At 36.1% G+C, this 19,335-nt stretch overlaps 1 protein-coding gene across 3 annotated transcripts in view; it reads left to right on the plus strand.

Moving 5' to 3' along the window:
* RECK (reversion inducing cysteine rich protein with kazal motifs) overlaps window positions 1-19,335 on the plus strand; it is a 79,773-nt gene that overhangs the window by 4,945 nt on the left and 55,493 nt on the right. For 2 of the 3 annotated variants that reach the window (XM_045467734.1, XM_045467733.1), the window contains exons 2-6: window positions 7,442-7,500; window positions 10,291-10,365; window positions 11,282-11,318; window positions 13,779-13,864; window positions 15,280-15,327. In XM_045467734.1, coding sequence (XP_045323690.1) covers window positions 7,442-7,500; window positions 10,291-10,365; window positions 11,282-11,318; window positions 13,779-13,864; window positions 15,280-15,327 — 305 coding nt within the window. Of the gene's footprint in view, window positions 1-7,441; window positions 7,501-10,290; window positions 10,366-11,281; window positions 11,319-13,778; window positions 13,865-15,279; window positions 15,328-16,559; window positions 16,656-19,335 lie in introns of those variants that run through there. The other variant, XM_045467735.1, reaches the window with a different exon arrangement.

Consider the following 19,335-nt stretch of genomic DNA (forward strand, 5'->3'; position numbering starts at 1 on the left):
CTATTGCTCATTAAGCTAAATTTCATACCTGTCAGTAATCCATTAAGCAAATATTTGTTAAGCTGTTAATAGTGCCAGACACCGTGATAGGCACCAGATACAAAGTGATATGCAAAAACAGACATAGTCTCTGCTTTCATGGGGTTTATCGTTTAGTAGGAAATTCAGACATTAAATATCACCAATATATGTATATCTACATTGCTAACATTATGTGATTATAGTAGTATGTATCAGTTTATATTCTAAATCTGGAGAGTATTTCTGAGGAAAAATGTGATTTAGTCAAGTATATAGCACATAATGTGATGGGTGCTGTAAAGCACACAGATAACATGAAGACATCAAGAAAAGTATAGTATTAAGAGAAACTTTCTCATTATGGAATATACCACTGGGAGCCAGACTTTATACTTTTAGGTTCTTTGTTTTATAGATGGGAGGCCCGCAGCATAGAATGAGCAAAGGAGTTATCCAAGAATACTGGCTATTAGCATCCGTGAGGAGGACCTTAAGGAGAGTCATTTGCTTTAGTTGTTTCGTAATGATGAATGTCTAGGTTAAGGGTTTTTTGACCCCCTAAGGGAACAGAAACCAAGGTAGCTCAGGATTGGGGGCTAGTTGTGTAGCATCTAACAGGGAGACACATGGAAATCCAAAGGTAGGAAATTCAGCAGAGCAGCCCTGAGGGCTGCTGTGGGAACTGGAAAGCTGCCAGGAGCTAAGACTGCTGTTAGGGACAGTCTCTCTCTACCTTTCATAGCTTCTCGGTGCATCTCTTGCATTTCCCACTCACTCTCCACCAACCAGCTTCTTCTTTTTACTCATCGTTTCTGTACTACCATAAAATTTCAGCTTCCCCTGCCCCAACTCTTCTTGACCTGTGGCTGCAGGGCCCATCCCCAGCTGCCTGCATACTTCTGTGCCTGCGTATGTGATTGTCCAATTTATCTTTTGTTCTAGGCCAAAACCTCTTATGATATTGCTAAATTATGGGTTAGTCACCATAGGAAATGTGGTACTAAAGTGTTATGGTGGGAGAAATAAAACTTTTTGTACCTTTTGCTGGTAAAAGCCTTTGTATAACTAGGAAATTGTTACTTATTAACCAATGAATAACATTTTTTGAGCTGAACATTATGCTAAATGGATACAAGTTTACAGTCAAACTGGGGATACCATAAGTACACACGTGATATGGTTAGAGAAGATTGAAATGTTAAGGTTGCCAGTTCTGACTAGAATATCAGGGCCAAAAAATCAAACAGAGCTTGGAGTTATTGGTACTAAGAGTTGAGGTAGGATTTAAAAGTTGAAAGTATTTGGGATTTAGGTCAGCAGGGAAAGGGCACTAAGCATTTCAGTCAGAAGGCAGTGTTCAAGGTAACTATAGGCTTTCCTTGTTGAAAAATAATAGAAGGTCAGGGAAGGTAAGGTTAAAGGAAGATTTGCAAAGTTTAGAATTGGAATCGCAAGAGGCCACTGTGGGCCTTTTATTAGAAGAGTGACATTATGAAAGGTCTATGTGGCAGTCATATTGGTAATTGGGAGGGGGAAGGGAGTTATTACCAGAAGACTTTGGGCTGCCCTCTGTAATCCCATATTGTCAGAATTATCAGAAGGTTTTTGAAAAGACTAGAAAGAAATATGTCAAAATGTCAACATAGGTTCTGGCAAGACAGTGGGACTATAGATCATTGTTCTTTTTACTTTCCAAAGCTTGGAGTTTCTTAGTGAAAAAAAAAATTATTTTAAAAATTTAAATGAATATAATTGGCTGTTTGGCAGGCAATGGAGAAGGATATCTGTAACTTGCCAATAATTCAGAAAAAAATACATATATCTTTCTAGATAAATAAAGCAGTATGACAAAATGTTAGCAATGTTGAATGCAGATAGTGCGTATATGGGTAATCACTTTACTGTTTGGCTCTTCCTTAGGTGATAATATATTTTGTATATAAAGCCAAACATACACATATCTTTAAAGGAATAAGTATAATGATTGCAAGAATGTACTTATAAGTTGAAGATGTAGTTGTCATTTAAATGCTTTAAAAGTGTCAATTTCCAGGCTGTTTTGAAAATAAAAATATGATTAAAAGTAAGATCAGAGGCACCTGGGTGGCTCAGTCGGTGGAGTGTCCAACTCGATTTCTGCTCAGGTCAAGATTCCAGGGTTGTAAGAATGAGCCTTACATCAGGCTCTGGCCTGAGCTTGGAGCCTACTTGAGATTCTCTCTCTCCCTCTGCCCCATGCCCCAGCTTACGCACATATGCACTCTCTCTGTCTCAAATTTTTTAAAAAAAATGTTAAAAAAGAAAGTAAGATCAGCTTTTAAATGTTTTATTTATTTATTGCTTTAAATGTTTATTTATGTATTTATTTTGAGAGAGAGAGTGAAAGAGTGCACATGCAGGCGAGTGAGTGCGAGCAGGGGAGGGGCAGAGAGAGAATCCCAAGCAGGCTTCAGGCTGTCAGCACTGAGCCCAAGGCGGGGCTCTGTCCCACCAACCCAACCATGAGATCATGACCTGAGCCTAAATCAAAAGTTGGTTGCTCAAACAACTCAGCCACCCAGGCGCCCCAAGATCAGTTTTTTGTTAACATGTCTTTTTCATTTAGAATGACCTTTTCTAGTATCAGCTCAGATTTAGTTTTTTTCTCAACAGTGCGGGATATATATGTGTATATATATATATGTATATGTATATATATATATATATATATATATATATATATATATATATATTCTGTTTTAGTAATTCTTTAGGAAGACATTAATTAGGAGGAATCTTTATTTTCTTTAGAAAAGAAAACAAGAATAGCTTTTAATTAACTAAATTGAATTACAGCTTTTAGGAGGTTTTTGTGGCAAAATTCCTTTTAACTTCAAAAATCCTATAATTCTATGAATATTTTAGTTTTAAATTAGGGTGTGTATTTGTTGTTTTAAGTGCTGGTTGGTCTTAGAAGTTGCATTTTTCCCTTGTGGCTGGAGCATGTGCTTCCTGCTTACTTGCCTATCTTTAGTACACATGTGACCCAAACTATTAGCCAAACCTTGATGTTTCTAATTATTAGGTAATTCTGCTTGCATGTTTCTAGATTGTACCTCCTTAAAGCCAATATATATGTCTTTTAGCAATCTGTTTGGGTTTTTGTTTTATTAATTTTATAATTACAGACTCTTGGAATAAGAGTGCAAAATATGACACTTGTCCTTATGTGTCGTTAATGAGGATAACACCTGAGCTTTGTATTTTCATAATGTGAATATCAAATTTTATTTTGAACTAATTTACCTTTATCTGTTCCATTCCATTTCATGCAAATAAGCAGGTTTTAAACTATTTTTCTTGAAGAATAAGAAATTAGTTTAAAAACAAATTATAAATACAAAGTATTTTTAGAATCCATTGCCATATAAAAACATAAGGCTTTGGAGAGTTTTTTTTGGATTCTAATTGTTAAATGACCCAATTAACCCATTTTAATAGCTCTAAAAAAGACAAAGACCTTTAATTACCACGTTAATTACATTTGAATGCCTTCTCCCCATTCTTAATGAAGGCATATGAATTGATGTCTATTTGAAGACATTTATTTCTTGAAAAATATGCAGTGTTAAAGATTCTAACAAGTTTCAAAGGAGGGAAAATGTGTGCCAATGTAATAATGGCTAAGGTTAAGAAGAGGGTACGGAAAATGTGATGGAGTTTAGGTCCCCTGAGCCTGTTCATGGAGGGTGGCAGCCCTCTCAAGGGAGGAAATGCACTATTACAGAGGAATGCTCCATTGGGAGGGGGAAGGGAGTTATTACCAGAAGACTTTGGGCTGCCCTCTGTAATCCCATATTGTCAGAATTATCAGAAGGCTTTTGAAAAGACTAGAAAGAAATATGTCAAAATGTCAACATAGGTTCTGGCAAGACAGTGGGACTATAGATCATTGTTCTTTTTATTTTCTAAAGCTTGGAGTTTCTTAGTGAAAAAAAAGAATTATTTTAAAAATTTAACTTTGGGGGTCACTACATTGTAAATTTGACCTTAACTATTAAATAGGAAAAAAATAGGCTTTTATATTTATGTTTTTAATAAAACTTTCCATTGTTATTGGACTTTTAATTATAACACATTTTATTTCTGTTCTGAAATAGACCTTTGCTCCAAGAAACTGTTTTTCAAAAATCCCCAGGCCCAAATCAGACTCTTGTCGGCCTGATTGTTTACTTTTTGCTAAGCTTGTGCTTATTGGGACCATATGTTATCCTGAGTTATCTTTGCTCACGATCAGCTGGATCTTTTGCCCTCAAATGACCTTTGTGTTAGAGGCTAGTAGAAAGTGGCAATTTCTACAGGACTTCAAAAGAGTACATCATTATCACACAGGAGAGCCTTTTTTGTGTTTTGTTTTTCTTTTTCCTACCTGCCCTCCCCATTCTAATGAGTAATGAGGCTGGGGACATAACTAAATCTTAGAAGATGGGGGTGGGGGGAAGCTTAGCATGGCATGGCAGGGAAGAAAGGGTGTTTTGAGAAAGCCTCATGAGTGATTGCCCCCCTCTCCCCTCGAATTAAAGTTTCTAAGAAAGTAACTATAGCTTTACAAACAAGGGACTTTTTCTTCTTCTGATTTAGTGACGTTTTTATATTCTTCAGAATTTGTAAGTCAAGCGTTTAGAACTTGAAGCCACTTTTTTTTTTCATAGAAATAATATTGGAAAGCCAGCCCCACAATCGTCTTCTATGGAACAAAACTATAGTAATATGCCAGTAGTATCATATACTCTGACACTGTTTTATAGAGAACAATTTCCAGTTTTGAATGTAGAAGGCTTTCCTTGTAAGATCTAAAGAGGACTTATTTTATTCATCTATTTATTCTTTCCTTCCCCCCCCCCATACAAATCCTACCTTCACTAAAAGAGCTCTTCTTTCATCTACTTTGTGTAATGAAATTGTATAGATTGCATTTGAAGAGATTATGTTGCAAATTTCTGTTTTAAACTATTGTATCAGATCCAGCTGTCTGAAATATTTTCATCTTCTTGTCTCTTTTGACAGCCCCTGATCAATCCAGCTAGCTGTATCTTTTTTCCAGTCAGGTCCACTCTAGAATAATAACATGTCCCTGCTGATTATCTTTGTAGCCAATTTATGCATTTCCTTAGGTTTGTAATGCTGCTTGGCAACATTTCTCCTTTCCTCTAATTTCATGTTTCTCAAATTGGTATTCTGAAATTTAGTAAGTGGCATGAAAAAAATGTTCTGTGCTCTGAGAAGTCTGTCTACTTGGATCCCTTTTGGGAGATTAATAATATATAAACATATTAAAGGCTTTGGTCCTGCAGTAAGGAATTCTCTGTAACTTTTTTTAGTCCTTATTTCCCAGTTTATTTGAACATGAAATTTTTCTCCTGAGGGATAGATATTAAAAGTCATGAGTAGAATACAAGTTTGAGGGACCTATTTATAGTTGCCTTTCTCTATTCTCTGAAGTGACTGTTCCACACTTCTACAATTTCACCTCAAGCCCCCAACCCCATCTCAACCCTTTTTGTTTTCAAACCTAATCTGTGTTTCACTAAAAAAAAAAAAAAAATGGAGGCTGTCAGCTTTCCTCTTAATTTATTAGTGAGTGACCTTATATCCTACCCTCTTGTCTAGACTTTGTTCTACCATCAGACTGGATAAAGTCAGAGAACATAACATTTATTCACTGTTGTATCCCTAGCCCCAAACTCAGTGCCTTTTCTTTAACCCACATCCCTTTCCGGCAATCACCTCATTTCTCGAATCTCCTATTTCATCCACAACTGTGTGTGTGACAGTTTAGTTCTGACACTAACCACCCAGAGTTAGAACAGACTCTACAGGTTAAAGGGCATGATGCTGAACAACACAACACTTAGCCCAGATACGAGCCGCCCTTAGGAGTCCCCAGGCCACCCACGCTTCTGAACAACTGGCTATAAATCCGGGCTTCCCACAACCACCCCAGAATCAGTAATTCACTAGAATGATGCATAGAGCTCAGGGAAGCGTGATAGTTATGATCACAGTTTTATTATCAAGGATACAAATCAGGAAGACCAGCCAAATGAAGAGACATACACAGGATGAGGTCTGGGAGGAAATGCAGAGCTTCTGTGCCTTCTCCTCATAGAATCACCCTCCTGGCACACTAGCATCTTCACCAACTAGAAAAGGTCCCCTGAGCTTTGATATCTAGTATTCATTAGAATTCCATCATATAGATAGACATGGTTGATTGGATTATTGGCCATATGGTTGAACTTGATGTCCATTTCCCTCTCCTGCTGGAGGTTGGGCTGATGTCCTGTGGCTCAAAGCCCCAGCCTTCTAAGCATAAGGCTAGTATTTCTGGCTAGGCCAGTCCCCATCCTGAAGCTATCTGAGGGGGGAGTCCACCTCACTAGCATAACAAAGATACAGCTATTACTCTAGAAATTCCCAGGATTTAGAGTCTTTCTCCAAGGAATCAGGGACCAAGGCCAACTAAAAAGGGGGAGGGAGGGTTTTCTTAACTTGATCCTGCTTCCTCCTGTAACTGCTACTCTCTTTTTCCCTCCCATTTCTGCCAGACTTCTTGAGAGCCTATATTTGTTGTTTATACTTCTACACCTCTGGTTTACTCCTTAGTATCATTCACTTCTTCTCCACAGAATACCTTTTGAGGATTACTAAGTGGCCATTTCCTTTTTTGATTCTTCAGTCTAACTTGTATGTTTGGGTGCATGACACTACTCCCTCTTCTTAATGCTACTCTCTGGAGGCTGACCTACCCCTCTGACTGTTGCATCTCTGTCTCTTTCCTTGTTCCTTCCCATGTCTCAGATTTTGTGTTTTTTGAATTTGGTGCTGTGGTCACTTGTCACTAGAACTCTCCCTAGACAATGTCACTTGTTTCCATGCACTATACCTCCTTTATACTGATGACTTCCAAATTGGATCTTTAGGCTTGACTTTACCTGCAATCCAGGCTTGAATTTTCTGATTTTACTGGAATTTCCATCTGGGTGTCCGATAGGAACCTTATTTTTAACATGTCCAAAATAAAATTCACTTCCTTTTTATCGCTTAGTCTTACATTATAGGCACAATAATAGAATCTAGCCTATAGAGTAATTATAAGGATTGAATGAGGTGTAATGCATAAAGCAAATTTAGTAAAATTCTGGCACACAGAAAGTATGTATGACCATCTCCCCTGTTAGCCTGCAAGCTTCTTTAGGGCAGGGACCATGTCCTCAAACGCAGCACTGGCCTTGGCTTGTGATAGGTATGTGGTAAAAGTTGGTTGAGTTAAAATGAATAATAATCTGTTGAATAAGTGTTTTGTGTAGCCATCTGATTTAGTTTAATCATCTTTTTAAATTAACAGTGGGCAACATCTGGTGTTTATTTTTTCTCCTAGGTGCACTGTGTTGTAATCATTCAAAGGATAACCAAATGTGCCATGACGTATGTGAACAGGTAAGCTTATGTAATAATTGTTAAGGCTATTGGTTATGTAACTGTTTATGTGAAGTATAATTGTTTCGGAGAAATCTGTTGGACAGCACCTTAACCAAGTGATCACAGTTCACATCACCAGTAATGGAACAAATTAATGTGTGTCTGCTGACATGATGCACTGAAAAGGAGCACAGCATCTTTAGTAGGATTCCTGCCAAAAATGCATAACCTGAATCATTGAGGAAACAATAGGGCAAACCAAGATTGAGGGATATTCCTCAAAACAACAGCCTGAAGTCTTCAAAGTTATCAGTGTTAAGAAACTTCAAGATTAAAGGGAACTACAGAGATATGACACTAAATGCAATATGTGATCCTGGAATTTAAAAAAAAATGCTATCAATAACGTTATTGGGATAAATTGGTGAAATTTGAATATGGGCTCCAGTAATAATGTATCAATGCTGTGATCCTAAATTTGGTGATTGTATTGCAGTGACATAGGACAGTGTCCTTGCTTTTGGGAGGTAACATGCTGGGATTTAGGAATAAATGATCATGTCTGTAATGAATTATAAAATGTTCCAAAATAGCAATAATATCTGTGTATGTAGAGAGAGTTAAAGCAAATGTTGCAAAATGTTAATAATGAGTAATCTACATGAAGACTATGTGGGTGTTGTACTGCTCTTCAAACTTTACTGTGAATTTGAATTTTTCTGGTTGAACCTTTTAAGTAAAATTCCACTGAGACAATACCTGGTCATAAAGTCTGCCTTTCTTTCATCCCCTTGGTTGTGTAGTGCTGGCCTTGGCACTTGAGAATGAATGGCCTCAATTGCCTTTTAAAGAGTTTTCAATTATGTAGATTTTGTCACTGCCTAAAATTTAGAGAGCTACCTAACTGGGATTAAAACTTCTCTCAAACAATATTGTGAATTTAGAAAGATTTTGCAAGATACTCTCTAATTATAAAACAAGACAGTGACTCAGCTCATCTAGGTAACTGCTAGAGACTTCATGTCAAAACAATATAGCAAATTAAGTTTTCTGCAAATTTACTGCCAGAACAGTAGCTTTTAAAAGCAGAAATCGTCCCTAGATAGTGTCACCATAAGGGAGCTTTTAAAATAGTTCTGCTGCTTTTGGAAACACTGCTTTCCTAACTTTGCTTATTTAATGAATAAATCTGGTCATTTATCCTGTAGAGTTTCTCACAATCTGAATTATGCTGTTTGTAAGCCATGATATCATTTAATGTGTTCCTCTTTCCTCTGTATGTCTTAGTAAGTGGTAGGTAGATTTAAAGCAGGGCTATCCAGAGAGCTTTCTGCAGTGATGAAAATATTCTGTATCTGTGTGATCCAATATAGTAGCCACAGCTATATGTGCCAGGTAAACATTTGAAATGTGTTTAAAGAAGTTGAGGACAGGTGTGCCTAGGTGGCTCAGCCAGTTAAGCATCACTTTTGGTTTGGGCTCAGATCATGATCTCATCGTGGGTTCAAGCTCTGAGTCAGGCTCCTCACTGACAGTGTGGGGCCTGCTTGAGATTCTGTCTCTCCCTCCCTCTCTCTCTGCCCTACCCCACTTGTTTGCACTTACTCTGTCTGTCTCTCAAAATAAATAAATAAACTTAAAAAAAAAAAAGAGAGATTGAAGAGAAAGAGAAGTTTGAGGAACTGAGTTTAAATTTTATTTGATTTTAACTGATTTGAGTTTGAATTTAGATGGTCACACATGGCTGGCAGTTACCTAATGAGACAAGTCCAGAGGCTTGATAAGATTCAGGTTAGGTTTTTGTTTTGTTTGTTCAGCAGATCTTACTTATAATGTTTGTGTCTGGTTGTCTCTTTTTGTAATTAACATTACAGCCATTCTTGATAATTGCCTAAATGCATTAATTCACTAGGGGTTGCAAAATGGTGATATTCTAGCTCTTGTCACTTATTAATTATAGTTGATAGTTTGGGAGAAAAATGGCTATTAAAACTAACTGGAGATAAATCCTTTTTCATTGTCCTTAGCATTCATGGATTTCACAGTCTTGACTATTTGCAGGTAACCATGAAGTTCTGTCTGATACATGTAATGGTTTATAATTTACTGAGACATCAAATTGTAATCACATTAATTAAAGTTCTATTTTGGAAGAGAGCCAGTTAGCCTGGTGAACAAACTTGTCAGCTCCTCAGCATCTTTATTAAAAATGACTTTGTGCCTCCTGAAATCACTGCTGCACTATATGATAACTAACTTGGATGTAAATTAAAAAAAATAAATAAAAATGAAAAAATAAAATAAAAGCCCCTACCCCCCCACCATGACTTTGTCTCTATTTAATGCCATTTTATGGAAGTTTGTGCCATAATGCTATTCACAAATTTGTTCATCACTAATATCAAGGATATGACATAATCTGTTTTACATTGTCATCAGTTAACTAAAAGCAGTTTATAGAACAGTTTAGAATGAACTTTTTTTTTCTTTTCTGTTTTCTTCTTTCTTTTTCTCCTTTGTTCTCCAACAGATTTGGTAGCCCGGTTTTCTCCATTTTTGGTCATTAGAAAAGGGTCTAGACTTGCATATATGGACTTTCTTGATTATTTGCCAAACTAACCAACCTTTTAAGAGATGTTAGCTCAGCTTAATTTAGATCTTTCAAAAGGTTTTCCATTTATAAAAGGAAGTTGGAAAATATTCTAGACAACTGATAAGTATAGAGGACAATAAATTTTGCCCATTCTTATTTCTTACCAAAAAAAAATGCCACAAAAACCTTTTGTTTTGTTTTGTTTTGTCAAATAGATATTCTCCTCAAAAAGTGAATCCCGACTAAAGCATCTGTTACAGCGAGCCCCGGATTATTGCCCTGAAACAATGGTAGGTCTTGTTTAACTTAACTATGGAAGCTTTTGTCTAAATGAAGCCATCTAATGAGTTAACTCCTTGATTCAGGAAATTTTTCAAAATGGTTTGAGGTTGTGATCAGATTAAAATGTTCGATTTAGCAAGGTACTTTTAAAAGATCATCACACAGATTGCTCGGTAGATATTATCTTTCATCTTTTATCATTTATCCTATAATGTAGGTATAAAAATAATATTAAATGTACATGTATTGCAGTCTTTAAATTTCATTATAAAGTTTATCTGGAATTTGGAATTTTACTCATTATTTTGACAATTTTATGAAAACCATAGTAACTAAATCTTATATTTATTTTGATTTTCAAAAGTTAAATTTGGGGTAAGGGGAAATGTGTGACTTCTCATTATTCCTATCTTCCCATTTTTTGGTGTACTATAGATATATTGGCTTGCCTGTCTGAATCATGTAACTTAACATGTCTCCAGTGCTGGGGCCATTCTCAGTGTTCGGGATATTCATGGGCTAGGCTCAGGAAGTCTGAGCTTACATGAGACAGCCTTTTTAGATACGGTAGCTTGCGTTATGTGAGGCGGGAAATGTTGATCAAACAATTCTGACTGACACATTTGCCTTTACTCGCTCTACAGACACTTTGTCTTTTGCTTAGAAACAGTGATTCCAGTAAGCATCCTGAGAACCCAGACTCCTCATTAGTGCTCTTAGATGGGAAGATGGGAAAAGAGCAAGCAATATTTTTGCATCTCAGTTTTATTTTTTCCCCCTGAATAGCTGCTTGATACTCATGTAGTCTTAGAACATTGATTAAATAGAGACAAACATAATCAAATTAGCTGTACATAATTTCTGTATGAATTGTCATATTTAGGAACTGGTTATATAAAAGCCTTTTGGTGATTGCAATTTTAGGTTGAAATTTGGAGTTGTATGAATTCATCTTTGCCAGGTAAGCAATAGCTAAATAACATTTGGCATTTTATCTTTAAAAACTTATTTTGTGATTGTAAAACCTGTGTCTTAGTCCTGCAACCTAATGTATCCCCTTGAGTTCCTATCTTCTCTTTTTGGTAGGCACCCAAATTTTCAAATGTATAGTTTATTCTCATTCACTCAGTAATTAATTGTGCTCTTGTCTCTACTTCTACCATTCTAGTGAAACTGGTCTTTGCAAGTTCACCGGGATCTCATGGTACCTAAATCTTATGGCCTTTTCTCAGTACTTATCACCTTTGACTGCCTTGCAGCACTATTGACTATTACCTCCTTATGACTCCACCTTGGCCTCATGACCTTATCCTCGCTTATCTCCCCTCTCCCCCCATAAGGACTTGGGTCATTCCTTCCCTTTTCCGTCCACACTTACCCTGATAATTGCTTTCCTTCCCAGAACTGTTAACTAATCAGCCCTGAGAAGACAACCTTCAAATCCAAGTTATAGCTCACAACTTCTAGACATGTCTACCTGGATCTCTGCATCCTGGTGACAACTGAAGTGCAAACCTAAAACCAGACTCATAACGGCCTGTCTTGTGAATGACACTAGACTGGAATCCCTCAAGTTACCTTTGATTGCTTTTTCTTTTTAGCTCTATTGACTCTCCCCTGGGAAAATCTTGCATCTGTCCTTTCTACTCCTACCATTATTGTTATGCTCTTGGGGTAGACTGTTGTAACAACCTTGTAGCTGGTATTTCAACATATCATAGCTGTCCTCCCCGGCTCCTTCAAAAAGAAGAAAGTCTCTCCGGGGATATCCACTTCCATCAAAATAAAGCTCAGACTCCCTAGCCTGGCATTCACAGTCTTCCAGTTCTGGTTAAAGCCAGTGCCTTAAAAGGAAAAAAGGAAGTGTATTTTATGTATCTCTGAACTCTAAAGGCTTTCACACTGTTTGAAGTTTGTATTTCAAACAAGTTGGACTATTTGCCTTCTTGGAATTGGCCATATCCTTGCTTGTTCTCTCAATTATCCCTCTACCTAATGTTCTGGAAGTATTTGTATGTAATATATATCTAAGATAGTATACCTCCATATGTAGTCTCCATAATTGGATAAATCATATATTTTATCTATTTCATAGCCCATACAATACCTAATGGAGTCCTTTGTACATAATACTATAAATGCTTATTGGACAATTTAATAGTTTCTAAGAGGCTACCAGGTGTATGGAAGCAGCAATATACTGCAGTAGGGTATAAAAGTTCACAGAATTTATGACCTACGTTGGTTCCATTCAAAATAATGAAAATGTGAGTGATTCTGAAAGTAAGCACCAGAGATTTAGAGGAAACTGTACTAAGCAATGGGGCTAGATGCAAGTCTCTTGCCCTTTGTACCATTAAAACATGTAGGGATACAGAAGCTTACGATACTCCGCATTTCTAGCCAATTTTAAAAATTGGGGTGGTTTATAATTTTCAGAGCTTTGTCCATCTGCAGGCCATTTGTTTACTTTTGTTTTTTAGCAGAATGTTTCTATTTGTTGTGTTAAGTCCTAATTTCATTTGGAGAACTATGTTAGCTATTGCATTGAATTCTTTATACCTTCAATTTAATATATTATTATATTAAATAATAATATAACTTAGATGTGAATTTGCAGACATATGTATTACATGGAAGCAGTGTAAAATATTTCTGAAAATAGATAAGGTGAAATTTGCCACATGCCTATGAGCATATGTCTTTTCTCTTTTCATAATTACTACTTGTGTCTCCTAATTTTATCCTAGGAGTCATTCGTTGACCCTTATACTTGCAAAAGTGGATGTAAAAAATTCATTAGAACACTTTTTATAATTGCATCACCTTTCGATATCACAGTAATTTGGTTGGAGAACAGCTGCTGAGTATAAACTGCAACAGAGTAGTCATTTTGCCCCATAATTAAGTGTACCCACCAAAGTCCATTCTTACCCACAGAAGATGTATTTTTCCGTTCAATAAGTATCAATTTCTAAACAGCATCGTAGGTTTTACACCATTCTAGTTACTTAATATTTTGAGTACAATAATCCTTATGCCCTTTTTCTTTGTTTGCATGTTAAGTTAAATTGGAATCTTTGCCTCTGATTCACTCTCCTTATTTTCCTTAACTGTGTGTCCTGTAGAGATGCTGTTTACCCAAGAGGGAGAGTGATCTAAAGAGAGTTTAGGGTGGGCAGAGGGAAGAGAGAAAAAAACAGAGCACCTGGTAATTATGCTGTAAGGGCCTCTGAGAAGACTGGCAGCATTGGGAGTAAGCAGGGGAGGAGGGACTTAATAATTTTGAGGCCTTGTTATCTGAGCTAGTTTTCCTGTAGACACCTGCTTTGACTTTTACTGGTATCCACGAACCAATTGGGCATGCCATTTGTGTTTCTTACTCCTTATGACTGAAACATTTGAACTTTTTGTTTTTAAGGTGTGTTTAAGAAGTCTGATGGCTGGGTTGGCTTAGGCTGCTGTGAACTGGCTATTACCTTGGAGTGTCGACAGGCATGCAAGCAGGTAACATGGCAATCAGGCTCGTGAGCAGCATGGGATACAGTTTGAGTATTAGCTGCGTCTATGTCTTGGACCTTGCCCACCTCATACCTTTAAGGGAGGGGTGGCCCATAAAAACTACAAATTTAGCATTTCTTACATAAACCACTTCCTTTTAGACTTGCTGCTTTCTCATTTGTGGCTGCTGCATGTAAGACACTCAACCTTCTCTTATTCTTTCTTAACTTTTCTCTACCCTGCAAAGAAAGAACATTACAGGAGCCGAGGCCTTTTGTACTTTCCTGTGGTCATGCTTAGTCAGTGCTGAGTGACTCCGAATGGTTGTGTAAATTTAGAGTATGCTTGGATGAGAGCAGATGACACAGCTGGCTTATTTCGCTTTCATCTTCCGTTCTCTCTTTCATCATGGGTTTACCCTGGGCATGTTCTTTTATCCCTTCTCTGCTCCTGAGGTGAGCATGACTCCTACGGTGAACTGTGACTTCTCTTTGATCTGATAGATCTCTGGTCCAATTCAAGTTGAGTTCTTCCTCACTGTGTATATTTTCATAGTGGTTCCTCAGAGTGCTGTGGGAGAACTGGTCTCCTAGCTCCTCATACTCCCAAGCGGTGAGAGTAGATTTAAGTGGGAAATTTAGATGGACCTGAAATCACAGCTGGAGAGCCTTCTCTTACTTTCTTCTTCTAGTGACTGGTTTCTGGACCAGAGTACATGAGACATGGTGTCACCTTTACTTTCATACAGACCACTGTGCTGTTTAGCCTGAGCAACACTATTTGAGCAGTGTACAGTCTAGTGATCTGCTGCTGTGCTCCAGCCATTGAGGTGAAGCTGAGTTGCAGAGGCTTGAACTGTAATGGATGGGGGGTGGGAGGGTGCATAAAGAGAATTACATAAAAATTACTTTTGTTAATTGCCTGACAAAGCCTTTTCCTCTTTAGTTGCCCCCTCCATTGCATATGGATCTTTGCTGAGGAAATTGGCTCGTAAGTCAGTAGGAGAATTTAGAATATGAAGGGTTAAAGAAAAAGCAAAATATAAATGCCCTGGCAGAGCTTCACAAGAAAATTTGCTACAGAGTGGATTTCAACTAAGAAAAAAAATTCTCTGATTTACATTTTCTTCAAAGTCATCTAGTTTCTGAAATAACAAAAGGACCCTGTTATTATGTGAGATTAAAGCCATAAAAGAGCAAAGCTTTAGCATATCGGGTAGGTTCTGGGGCTGATGTTTATTTTAAAAAACTTGCATGAAATTTGTTTGTTGTATTTTAGGAACTTTTAAATTTTAGAGCATAAGGTTTTTCTTGATGAAATAAAGAATACCAAACCAAGTAACATATATTAATTTGTGTTCTTTTTGTCCTGTATTGAATAGCATGTTTAATAAATTAATGGAGAAATTTGTTATCTTTTAGGCATCTTCAAAAAATGATATTTCCAAAGTTTGCAGAAAAGAATATGAGGTATGCATTTGATTTAACAACTTTGGATAGACCAATTCAGATATTATCAGAATTGATAAAAATCACTTAAATTTTCAAAATGAATTCATTCTTACATAAATTACCTTTTACTTTACAGAAAATATAGCCTTATTGACAAAATGTAGCCTTATCATTTACCTTGTTTAGAAATGTCATGACTTTAATTGACTTGTCAAAATTGAACATTAATTTTAAAGAAATGCCCTGTTAACTATACATGAGTTAAAAATAAAATCTTAAAGTTAAAAAAATATTTTTCAAGAAATGTCTAAATCACATATACAGAGGCTTTAACCTATATTGTATTCATAACAGCAACTGGTTATACCCAAGTGTAAAATAGTTTTTCTAAAGTTCCATATCCTCTTTTGCCCCCTTTCCTATGCCTTGATCCATGCAGGTATCCATCTTTATTAACTGTCTCTAATTGGAAGAAATAAAATCACACTGCCAGTGTGAGTAGCTTCAAACTTTTGCAGCTCTCGCATTCGGTGGAAAAAAGTAGTAAATTACAAAGGCTGTATTAAATCTGAAGGATTCTTGTCTCCCAATGGTGGTATTTCAAGCACTGTGGTATGTAGATGGGTCAGTTCCTAGGGAGGAGGTAGAGGAGGTATTTCATGTCATGCAAATATGTACAGAAGATTGTCCCTGATGTGAAAAAGCTCCTCATTGGACTACTTCCTTCAGTTTCTAGAAGTCCATTGTTAAATGTGACATTATTGTTTTACATAGCGTAAGACCATGCAGTTAAGGATACTTACATGCATATTCCTCATTCATCATTTTACCTATAAACATTGGGATTCCTATTGCTTTTAATAGTCTGTATTCTCTTGGAAAAGAAAGATAGAACAGGTCTCTTAACAGCTTCTAGATTATAGTTCTTTTTTTTCTTTTCTCAATGCCTATAATTATATCTCTTGATTAATATTTTTAAATTGGAAAAATCTTACCATTTGTCCCTTTGTACTGTTTGCTAAGTTATATCTGTTTCTCTGAAGACAAATTTCCAAATTAATTGCAACTCTCCTCTGTTCTTATGAAAAGGAGCCTTGCTGCAAAGAAATAAAAGAGGTTTCTTTTTTTTTCTTATCTCTCTACCTTTAAAATAACTAGTATTAGTTTCTCTTGAACAAAGTGGCTAACTGTGATAATTCCTTCTTTTCTCCCACATGATGTCTGACACTGTCCATCTTCTGTAGCCTGTCCTCCATTATTTTAGTGTGCTTCCTTCTCTTGTCTGGATTTCTGCATTGCCCTAGGAAGTCTGCCAGTATGTGTTGATGAAGGACGGGACAGGAAAGGTAAGAGAGATAAGTTCTGTCCTATGAGAGAAATACTAAGGATAGTTTACTTTTCCAGTCTATCCTCCCTTACTGGCCTAGAATTAAGCAACTATTTTCAAAAAATCATGCCGAGAGGGTTCTTTTACACATGTATATATATATATAAAATATATATATATATACATGTGTATATAAAATATATATATATATACATGTGTAAAATATATATATACATGTATATTACATGTATATATATACATGTGTATATAAAATATATATATATATACATGTGTAAAATATATATGTAAAATACATATATGTACTATAATATATATAAGAAATATACATATGTAATATAAATCCATTAAAAACTGACCCTATAAATTATTAAAGATAATTCAAGACAATTTGATTTCTTATGTATTACTTAGAAATAAAAGACAAGAGCACTTTAATGCAGAAGGAGGGTTCTGTATTATAAACCCCAAATAACAGTCACTCTCATGATTATTAAAATCTAGCCTAAAGATAATGACTATTTGTTATAAAGTGAATTGGGTAAGTTTGGTGTAGTGCAACCTGTTTTAATGGGATTGGTTGTTTATCACCGTAAGAATAATTTATAAAATTAGGCTTTTAATATTTTTTCCTTGACACTGGAGTGGTCCTTGGTGTGAACTTCCGGATATGTGAGCTATTCCTTTAGGCTAACAATTTTAGGAGTTAGCATTTACCCTGAAGTAGGTTGTATAGTTTGATTAGAGAGATTCAGAGAATGAGCAATTTTATTTGAGCAGATTTCCTGAGAAATTTACTTATATGCATAAAGTTAAAAAAACTTTAATGCCATTTAAAATTCTGTTTTGTTCCAACCAAGCTAAGATAAACCAGTTAAATGTAAAGCATTGTTATGTCTGATTTTATAGATCTAGTTTCTTATGCGAAACAACATTTATTGAATACTGAGGGGTAGTGCTATATATTAGAAAGAGCATAAACTTTGGAGTTATACCTAATTCTGAATTCTAGTTAAGCTACTTACTTATTACTAAAGAATTATATCTAACTGAGTGAAAAATTAAAATATATACTGTCCACACAAATCAGAAAGCAGAGTGAGCACGTTTGGTATATTTTGTTAAAAAGACTGTGGATCAAAAGCATGGTAGCAAAAATGTACGTGGCTTGTGCAGGGGACAGAAAGAAAACGGGCCTATTTAGGGCTCTGAATCTGTGCTTGGATAGGCAAAAATCAGACCAGATCCTGGAAAGATGATATTTTAGGGCTCGGGTCATCATGAAGTAGAGGGGGATGATGAAGATTCTGTAATAGGCCAAAGTAACAAGTCCATATTTTAGAAAGCTAAAGCCTTAGTTGTGTGCATGTTAAGTTTTAGATCCCCCAGACCCCTCTAACTTAGCTAAAAGTAGATAAGGCACAAAACTAGGATGATAACAGTAGAACCAAGTATTCAGGAATAACTAGAGATTTGAAGGCAGAATCCATCAATAGCATTTGTTATGGTGGGTTGAATAGAGGAGATGATATTCAGGGAAATAGTAAAAAAAAAAAAAAACAATTATTTGTGAATTGGGAGGTAGACCCAAAGAAATTGTATGAACAGGCAGCATAGAAGGACAGACTGAAAGAGAGTTTAAGGGTTGTGGGAGATAAAATGTCCTAATTGGAATACTAGAAGAAAAGAGAATATGGGGCAAAGGCAATATTTAATGAAGCCCAACAAATCCCCAGCAGGATTAAAAGGGAAAAAAATGCATATATTACAGACATACCTCATAGCCAAAGATCTTAAAAGCAGTCAGAAAAAAAAAAAAGACTTTGCCTTCAAAGGAGACTAACAGCTGATTTCTCAATAGCAACAGAGGAAGCCAGATGCAGTGGAATGACACCTAAACTGTTCTGAAAGAAAGTAATTAATCAACCTAGAATTCCATATCCAGTAAAAATATTTTTCAAGAAAGAGGGCAAAATGAAGGTCTTTTCAGACAGCAAAACAAAGAATTGCTATTACTGGATCCTTTCTAGAAGTCCTTCTCTAAAGGAGGTTGTAAAATGTCTTTTTTGAGATGCAAAAGATAATGGGAGAATGATGAAAATACAAAGTGGCTAAATTAAAATACAGATTATAAAAAACAATAATAAATGATGTATTCAGTTTTTAAATAAGTAACAAGTAACAGTAACAAGAGCCTATTATGTTGGGAAAGGAGTTTAAAGAAATGGAGGGATATTGAGTGTTAGGTGTTTTTAAATGTAAAAACCCGTATCTCAGAGGTAGTGAATACAGTACTAAAGAGAGGAAGAATGATCATGCCCAAATCAACCATGACGTAACCCTTGAATCTTGAGAGTGAAAAAAACCTCAATAAAAGAGAAAGTGTTCAAAAAAGTAGAGAGCTGCTTTTTGAAAATTATTTTTTTAGGGAACTGCAAGAGAAGGATCCAAAAATCGATTAGGAGGACCCTACCTGTGTTAAATAAGAGTATTGGAATGAGATGTTCCAAGAAAAAGAGAACTAACTTCCTGTCAAGGGAAATGTTCGAGCAAAGGCTTACTGGATTCACACACATATCATGGAAGGGATTTCTGCAATGGATGGGAGATTTGGCTAATCTCCCAACTCTGCAGTTCTCTTTCTGACCCAAACCTAAGAAAGAGTACTTCTTTCAGTAATT

The sequence above is a fragment of the Leopardus geoffroyi genome, chromosome D4 (assembly GCF_018350155.1).
Source record: "Leopardus geoffroyi isolate Oge1 chromosome D4, O.geoffroyi_Oge1_pat1.0, whole genome shotgun sequence".
Lineage (NCBI taxonomy): Eukaryota > Metazoa > Chordata > Mammalia > Carnivora > Felidae > Leopardus > Leopardus geoffroyi.